Source organism: Alligator sinensis, unplaced genomic scaffold (genome assembly GCF_000455745.1).
Source record: "Alligator sinensis unplaced genomic scaffold, ASM45574v1 scaffold141_1, whole genome shotgun sequence".
Taxonomy (NCBI): Eukaryota; Metazoa; Chordata; order Crocodylia; family Alligatoridae; genus Alligator; species Alligator sinensis.
The window spans coordinates 758,246-766,436 of NW_005842221.1; the positions used below are offsets into that span (position 1 = coordinate 758,246).

General features: G+C 43.5%; 1 protein-coding gene across 3 annotated transcripts in view; it reads right to left on the minus strand.

The window, feature by feature from the left end:
- The window catches only part of MRPL42 (mitochondrial ribosomal protein L42), a 9,428-nt gene extending 1,814 nt beyond the window's left edge, over nt 1–7,614 (minus strand). Inside the window, exons 1-5 of one of the 3 annotated variants that reach the window (XM_025208139.1) lie at nt 7,424–7,536; nt 6,669–6,878; nt 4,682–4,739; nt 3,485–3,569; nt 546–709 (exon numbers count right to left, since the gene is read on the minus strand). In XM_025208139.1, coding sequence (XP_025063924.1) covers nt 546–709; nt 3,485–3,569; nt 4,682–4,739; nt 6,669–6,753 — 392 coding nt within the window. In that variant the 5' untranslated portion in view covers nt 6,754–6,878; nt 7,424–7,536. Of the gene's footprint in view, nt 1–545; nt 710–3,484; nt 3,570–4,681; nt 4,740–6,668; nt 6,879–7,423 lie in introns of all 3 variants that reach the window. The other 2 variants (XM_025208140.1, XM_014521517.2) reach the window with 2 other exon arrangements.
- Between the last annotated feature and the right edge of the window lie 577 nt (nt 7,615–8,191).

Here is an 8,191-nt window from a genome sequence, read left to right on the forward strand (position 1 = left end):
GTTGTAAGAGATTACAGAGATTCCTTGCAATTGGCTAAGTGAAGGGCCTGTATGTGGCTTTTCACAGAAGTATGAGGCTCTAAAAAAATCCCAGCTGTTTCCGAAATCTATGAAGCAGTCTATAAACTTTTATCATCCAAAGTTACAGGGTTCAAAAGGACCAGATATGCACAAAAATTTCTCAAGAGTATTAATCAAAATATGGTGCTGTCCTTAGGTCGAAAGAGATTTTACGTAAGAGATTCTCTTGAACCGATTTCATTTGTACAATGTAACTGCTGGAACTATTTCATTAGATGTGGAAAGAAACAAAATCACTCTAAACATTTCTACACAAATACCCACTTTGGCAGAAGGCCAATAAAGATTTTTAACTTAAAAGTTTTTCCATAAACAATGTTTGCACGCACCTAAGTGGTGCTACATAAATTATTTTAATGGTCTAGATGCTAAAAGTTCTATGCCTCATCTAATAAATTATGCTGTTGTTATCAGTACCAGTCTCATTTCTGTATGACCCCAGCAAGATGAGTGAAATTACTTACTGTCCCACAGGATACCAACGATGTTTTGTTGTGTAAAACATTTTGCTGAGTTCCTCTATTGTAGGACCTTTATCATTCTTCATTTCCTTCACTTCCAATCTGGATTTCAATACCTGATCGTGTGTTTCTTCTTTATTATTCACTGGGTCTGGTCGTGGTACAGGCTAGGAAAACAAAGTCAACATGCTACTTTTGAATTCATAAATTTGCATTCTTTCCTTTGTTTGAAAATCAAGAGGTTAAATCACTACTGTACTTAACACTACTATTTGTTTCTGCTGAAAAAACCCACAACCATTTTTTTCTTTCAAGCCAACTTTTAATCCTGGGATTTCATCAAGATTACTTATTTAAAAGATGAACCTGCTACCCCTCCCACTGCACTAGGTTCCAGAAGCAGTCCAGTCCACACTTCTGCCTCCTTTAAATCCCTTCCCCTGCTAGATCTTTTAATCCTAAAGGTCATCAATATCATCCAAGATGTATAGATCATCATTACAATTGCTCTGCCTACATGTTGTATTCCCCCAACCACCACCCCAAGAAGGCAAGCTCCTTGGAGAAGCAACTTTCTCTCCTTACCTGTTTGTATATCAGCTAATATAAAGAAACACTGAGCTAAAGTGGAGACTTCAGGTAGAGGCAGCACTATAAACAATAATGTTTTTTTTTCCCTGGGCTACAATTTGCTTCCTAAGATCCATTGCTGCTACTTTTATTTAAAAGTTACTAATAGGTGTTTTGGGCAAGAATTTCTTAGGGCGATATCTTTTTTATTGAACCAATTGCACAGCGGGGTTAAAGTGAGACAAGATTTTGAGTGCAAGACAGTCTTCATTTTGCATCCCAAAACTTGTCTTAACTCTACCCAGCTACATAGTTGGTCTGTAATAGGGAGCCTGATGTGTTTATTATGAAATAGGATCAAGTTCACTGTAACTGGCCACTGGGTGAGTAAACAAGCAGATGAGATAAGAAATGCTAGGCAGAAAGCAGGTGGGAGGGAGAAAGAAAGGAGCCACTGCTAGTCCATAAATGGAAAAACTAACACCTGGGGGCCAGGCAGTTATTGTCCATAGGTGATAATGGGAAGAGAGGGATAAGGGTTTGCTTGGAAGGGAGGAAGGTGGAAGAGGAACAGGAAGTAGAGTGACTGCAGGAAGCCTTGAGGAGGAATGGAGTCCACTCGCAAAGATGGGGACAGAGACAGCAGGCTAAGGAACCCGGGTAGGGTACTGAACTTTCAGGTGAGAAGCCCCAGGGTGGGTTGCTCTGGCAGCCTTCATTTGTCCTACAAGACTGGCTAGTTTTACTGCCAGCTATAGGACTGCCTGACTTGGGGCTGTATGAGTTAGAGACAGCATACCCTTGTTTCCTTTTTGCCCCAAGGCAGGGTGCATTGTGTTAAGATGGGAGCCAGACTTTCAGTTTGTTTTCTCACTGGAGGATCAGGAAGGGACTAATAAAGGGAGGTTTGGAGGTCCCTGTAGTGTCACAGAAGCATGGCGAGGTTTGAGCCTGTTAGAGCGGGCCTAAGCTGCAGAAATAGCTAGAGGAGGCAGGAACCAGGGCTAGAGACTTAGTGCCTGAGAGTACTGGAGACAGGGCTGGGGCCCAGCACCTGAGAGGGATAGGACTTGAAAATATAAGGGAGTGGAGAAACAAGAGATTGGACTTGGGGCTGAAAGCCCATTGAAATAACTGATTATTGACACCTATGAGGCATGGGCATGGCTTTAGGGGCAGTCCGAGTCCAGGAATGCAGCATTTAAGGCAGGGGTGGGCAAAATGCAGCCCGTGGGCCGGATGTGGCTAGCCAGTCCATTCTATCCAGTCCACAAGGCCCCTAAAAATTTAGAAAATTAATACTTATCTGCCCCTGGCTGCCTGTTATGCGGCCCTCGATGGCTTGCCAAAACTCAGTAAGCAGCCATCCACCAGAAATAATTGCCTGCCCCTGCTTTAAGGCATTGAGTGTTAAGAAGAAAAGAGTGATAGGGGTGAGTCTCCTGGGGTCTGGGGCAGACTCCCTGAGGGAGATGGGCTCAGGGACCAGTGAGGCAGGAGTGGATGAGCAGAGGGAAGTGCTAATATGACGCCCAACCTCATACTGTTACATGGTCTAATAAAAGACATTATGCTAAGAAATCCGTCTCCTGCTTAATTTCTGTACCAACATGGTTAAAACTTACACTATCATAAAAGTGTTTTAACATTTCTTAGAATCAAGTTTTTAAAAAGGTATCCATGCCCTAGAAAGCTTTGCAATCCATCATTTTGCTAGTATTGACAACTGGAAGGTGAAACAAACTCCAACCAAACATTAATCTAATCTATTTTACTAATGTCAGCGTCGAATGAATGCCAGGAAGACACAAAGGACACAACCATTGGAAAGAAGGATGCGTTTCAAACACATTTTGAATGCAGTTTAGCTCCTGCAGAGTCCTGGACAGAATCTGAAAGATGCCAGAAGGATGGGACAGCCCAACAGTATTTTTGCCTGTTCTCCCCTGAATACAAATTCACCACAGTTACAGGTACCTGGAACAGGCAGAATATGATTTGTACTGCTTGCATTCATGGGAGTGAATTCCACATAGAAACTGTAATGCAATGAAAAGTAGAGACCTTGCTAAAGCCTTACAAAGAATCCATAGCAGGTTGGAAGAATGTACTGGCCTGTTCTAGCCAAGCTTATAAACTGCATCCATTGCCACAGCATCCAAGCACTTAGTTATCATATCAGTTAGATCAGGGGGGGAAAGATCTCCTCTTAGTGGTAATAATGTCATAATTTACATCACAAGGGTAGTGTAATAAAGTGTTATGATATGCTATATAAAAAAGTAAATAATGAACAGCCCCAAAGAATGCAAGATTCAAGTAAGAATCCTTTGCTTTCACAACAGGAAACAACTGTCGAAATTTGAACTCACTTCTGTATGCTCATATGGAATCTCAACTGAAGGATGGTGGCAGACAATTGTCCTCCTGTCTGACGTCAAGGCAAGGTCCACTTTGCTATAAAAATATAAAGAAAAGTTATTGTGATCAGCCTATCCCCCAATTCTTCTATGATCCACTCCTGAGGAGAAAGCACTCTGAAGAATCTGTCACAGACCCACTGACCAGTTAAGTGTTGAAAGGTTCCCATTACTGAAGGTACATAACTAAGTGTACAATTTTTTTTTAAAATTTTAGATCATAAACTTTTCCAAGCAGGGTAAGTGATTTAGTGGCCTAAAAGCCAGTAGAATTCATGCTCTGGAGTTGCCTAGGCACCCATGATAATTGTACTCAGTAGAAGGATGAAGTATAGAATAGTCTCTAGCTATCTTCCTTTTCTCTATATCATTACTGTATTTTTCCCCACCAAGCAGTATTTGAAAGAAAACTTGAAAAAAATCTATAAAACACTTAAGCAACTACAGATACAAAGTTATAAAGCTGTCAGTCCCGTACCAGTGAAGTCCAAGGGGCAGATGGTTAGTGAGAAATCCACAATCTTTAATTCTAATACAGTGGAAAGGAAAGGGAAGTAGGACTGTCAGACTATCTTTCATATTGTGTAAAAACTGGCATGCATGATGTCACACTAAGTTAAAGCTGGTGGAAGGGAGGTGCTAGTTTTATCTTCCCTCTCTAGATCCTGGTAATTTCAATCAGAGGGGATGATCTTGATTCTATTCTTTCCTATCCCACTGAGTCTGTATACTCAGTATAAGAATTCTAGTGCCTACTTCTTGTTTCTCAGAGCTTCTGCAAACTGTAGCATGAAAGTGCCACAATGTTGTCTTAAAATGGAGAAGCAGCAGAGAAGCTGACCACACTTAAATTTCACTCTTCTCGTTTTTTTGACAGAACTACCAAACATGAGTAAAGGCATTGAGGCCTTCTTTGGATTCAGTAAGATGACAATGCATTCATTTTATTTGGTTCACTTTGTTCTAATATTATGGCTAACCATGAAGCTCTTCTGAAACTGACTAGACCAATACCATGCTCTTCAGCTTGTTATAAAAGAAATTAGCACAAGTGAAGAATAGGCAGAGCAAATTATTCTGAAATATATCCATAAGTAAAGGTAACAAGAGACAAAAGAACAGCAGATAAAAATAGCTTTGAGTATGTACCAGTTATAGTCTTCTGGGACCAATGAATATTTATGGCGAGCACACTGCACAGCTCCATCTGTAAAAACAAATAATATAACTCACATGAAAACTGGTGAAGCTACAGCTAGTCAGACCTGCAAATTTACATCTTTGAAGAAGTAAGCAAGCTCTTGACCAGAGATGACTGGATCCAATTTTACATTTAACTCCTCGATTTTAGACACCTGAATCACCTCACCAGTATTTCAATCTTCTTGTGATACTATCCCACTAAGTACTTTAGAAATGTGTATCAGGGAAATGGTATCCAAGAGTTAGTACAGCATAAGGATATGTACTGAAAAGGCTGTATGAAAACAACACAGGCCAACCATATTAATATCTTGTATCCCTAAATAAGTTCCTTTTATGATCAAAAAAGAACATTATTGTATGCAGACATATTTTTATATTAACAGTTTGTTATCCATCATAAACAACACTCAATTCCAAGTATTCCTTTAAAAAAATAATTTTATATTTGGTATGGTATAACATTGTAATCTTTTTTGCTGCTGTTGCAAAACCTTTCTTTATTCCTCCTGCTGTATGCTGCTCAATGGTAATTAATGGGTTAATGAAGTGTTATTTTCTGAGGTCTGGCAAGACTGCAGGATAAGAACTCATAATGTCTATAGCTCTTGTGTCATGGACTCTTCAACATCCATAGTTCCTTTTCACAATTTGTGTCTTCAGTATGCTGCTATTTTGAGGATTATTCACCAAAAAGCCTGTGTAACTGTAATCCGAATTAAAATTTATTTTTAAATAAAGGCCTTTTCAAGACATTGTCCTAATATCATAAAAACTGTACTTAGATATACATAAAATCATGAGAAATTAGCCAAAGAATAAAGGTCCCACATTTCTTACTAGTCTCTCAAGAGGATTATGAAAGACTAGCTATAGCTCTTCTAATCTAACAATTTCATTTCTTACTAAAAGAGTAAATGTGCAAACGCAAGCATCTTACTTCCCCCATAGGATTAGAGCAGTCAGCACAAACACCAAAAGCTCAGCCCGGTTTTTACTGTCAAAACTTGCCTTTTGCTAGCATAGCCTGGAGGGAACCCAAAATGAAGAGCACCAGAGCACAGAGGAACTTTACTGCTCCTCTGCTTCACATGCTGACTTATATTCCCAAGAAATAATCAGGCAGAAAGCACATAACAAATACAGCTGACAGGCAGACACTAGACACCTCAAGGAAAACAAAGTTTAAACACAAAAAAAAATCTCTCACCAAAGAATATTTTCTCCATGAGTAATATTTATATTTTAACAAGTTGCAATTTTGGGTGCAGACAGAAGTGTAGCTTCCAGCTGCACTTCAGACTGAGTTTTACAAAGTGTTCCAAGTTACAAGGTTATTCTGGACCAAACAGAAGTTCACTGTTGGTTCCAGGGGAGAGGGGAATCTAGCTGGGGCTGGTAGCCTATGGCCAGGTTCCCATATCAGTGGCTGTTTTCAGAATGGGGGGGATGACGACAGGACGGGACGGGACACGACATGACGGGATGGACGGACAAGGTTGGGGGGCTGCAATACACCTGCCCCCCCCTCTGGAGGGGGCCGAAAAACCCGCAGACTGAACTCCCTCTGTTCCCTTCCCCCCACCCCCAGTCTGAGAACAGACAGGCTGGGAGCTCCAGACACAAGTTACAAAAGACACTACATCATTTTGTAACATCTTTATCAGTTACCTCATGCAATGAGGGGTCAGAATTTCACCCAACTGGCCATTTTTAAAATTGTGCAGCTTATACTGGTGTTTGGTCACCGCTATGAACTGCTTTTCGTGGCCAGATCAGGCTAGAAATGGCCCTTCTGTCTGCACACATAATGATCATCTCCAGGTTTGTGTTGCTTTGAATTGTGCTCCAAACTAAATGCTAACAGCAAAATCTTAGAAACATTCCTATTCTTTTAAATACAAGGTTTTTATGTACCAACAGCATTACTTACTCTGTACTGCAGCCTGTCTAGTAAATGCTGCTGAACGCAGCCACATGTTGCCGAACAATGTAGCCCTCTTCCATGCTACTGCCATGGTGCAAGCCAACAGAAAATGGCTACTGGAGAAGTACTTGAGAGAGATGGTATCCTTTGTACTGCAGGTCACTCTTCTGAAAGAGCAGGTTTCATCACTGTTCAGGAGACAGACAGGTCAGCAACCTGGAAGCCAGAGATTTTTAAGTTACAAAACAAGAGCGTTTTACACTGTGAGGTTTGACGAGGACTATCGAATGCTGGTCACGAACAGACGCGCTAGCCTGCATTTATTGATCGGATAAAAACAATATTCCTTTTCTGTGGGAAAGAACTACTCTTTACAGGGAGGTGGAGAGGACAAAGCATGGTTTCCACGGCAGCTGCAGCCAGGAAACACTTTCCTGCTGCAGGCCCAGCCAGTCCACCCAGGGTTTCTTCATCTGATGTTAACAATTTGGACCGGTTCCTTCACCCCGCGACCATGGGGACGCGGCAGTGAAGCCTTAAAAATCAAGTCTAAGCCATTTTTTTCCCCAGCAAGCTGCAAGCCGGCCAAGGGCACCCCTTTGTCCTGCCAGGCGGACCCGGGCCAGCTCATGGTCCTCGCCCTCGTGTCCCTGCACGGGGCTGGCGCTGCCGAAAGGCCCCACTCGTCCCCTCCCCCCATCGCACATCCTCGAAGTCACAGCAGCTCCCGAACACGTGCACACACAGGCATCTAGACGTACACAGAAGGCGCCGGGCGCGCCCCCGGCCGCCCCGTGTGTTTGACCGCCCGGCCCGGCACGTACCTGCTGCAACCTCGCGCCGCCGCCCCGGGACCGGAAGCAGCGACACCCCCTTCCGGCAACGCCGGGGCTGCCCCAGGGCACGCTGGGAAATGTAGTCCTGGACAGAGGAGCCGCGCCGCAGGGCCCGGGTGCCGATCCCGGCCGGAAGGTGGCGCTCACAGACACCTCAGCATGGCCCGGCACTGGGGCGGGGCGGCAGCGGGCAACCCACCTCGGGCCCCGGCAGGGAAGCAGCGCGGGGGGCACCTGCTATCAACCGGAGGAAGGGCCTATTCAGACGTATTATACAGAGAGACTAGCCAAAGGGGGGGAGGGGACTACACTGCACTGCACATGCACACACAGGTGCACAGGTGTATACCTACACACACACACACACACACACGTGTATATGTACATATTTGAATAATATGCGTGCGCACACATATATACACACCTGTACCCACATATATACATATACATATTTATACACAAACACACAAGTATATACTTTGGTTAGGCGTGTGTGTGTGTGCATGCATGTGTGGCACAAGCTTCCAGGGCAGAGCTCACAGCTCCTCAGGGGCTGGATCCAGCCTGGGGCACAGGGCAGCATCTGTGGCCACTGCAGTTTCATAGTAGCTAGAGTCAGGAGGGACCTGAACAGATCGGCTAGCCTGACCCCCTGCCACAGGCAGGAATGAATGCTGGGTTCACAAGACCCCA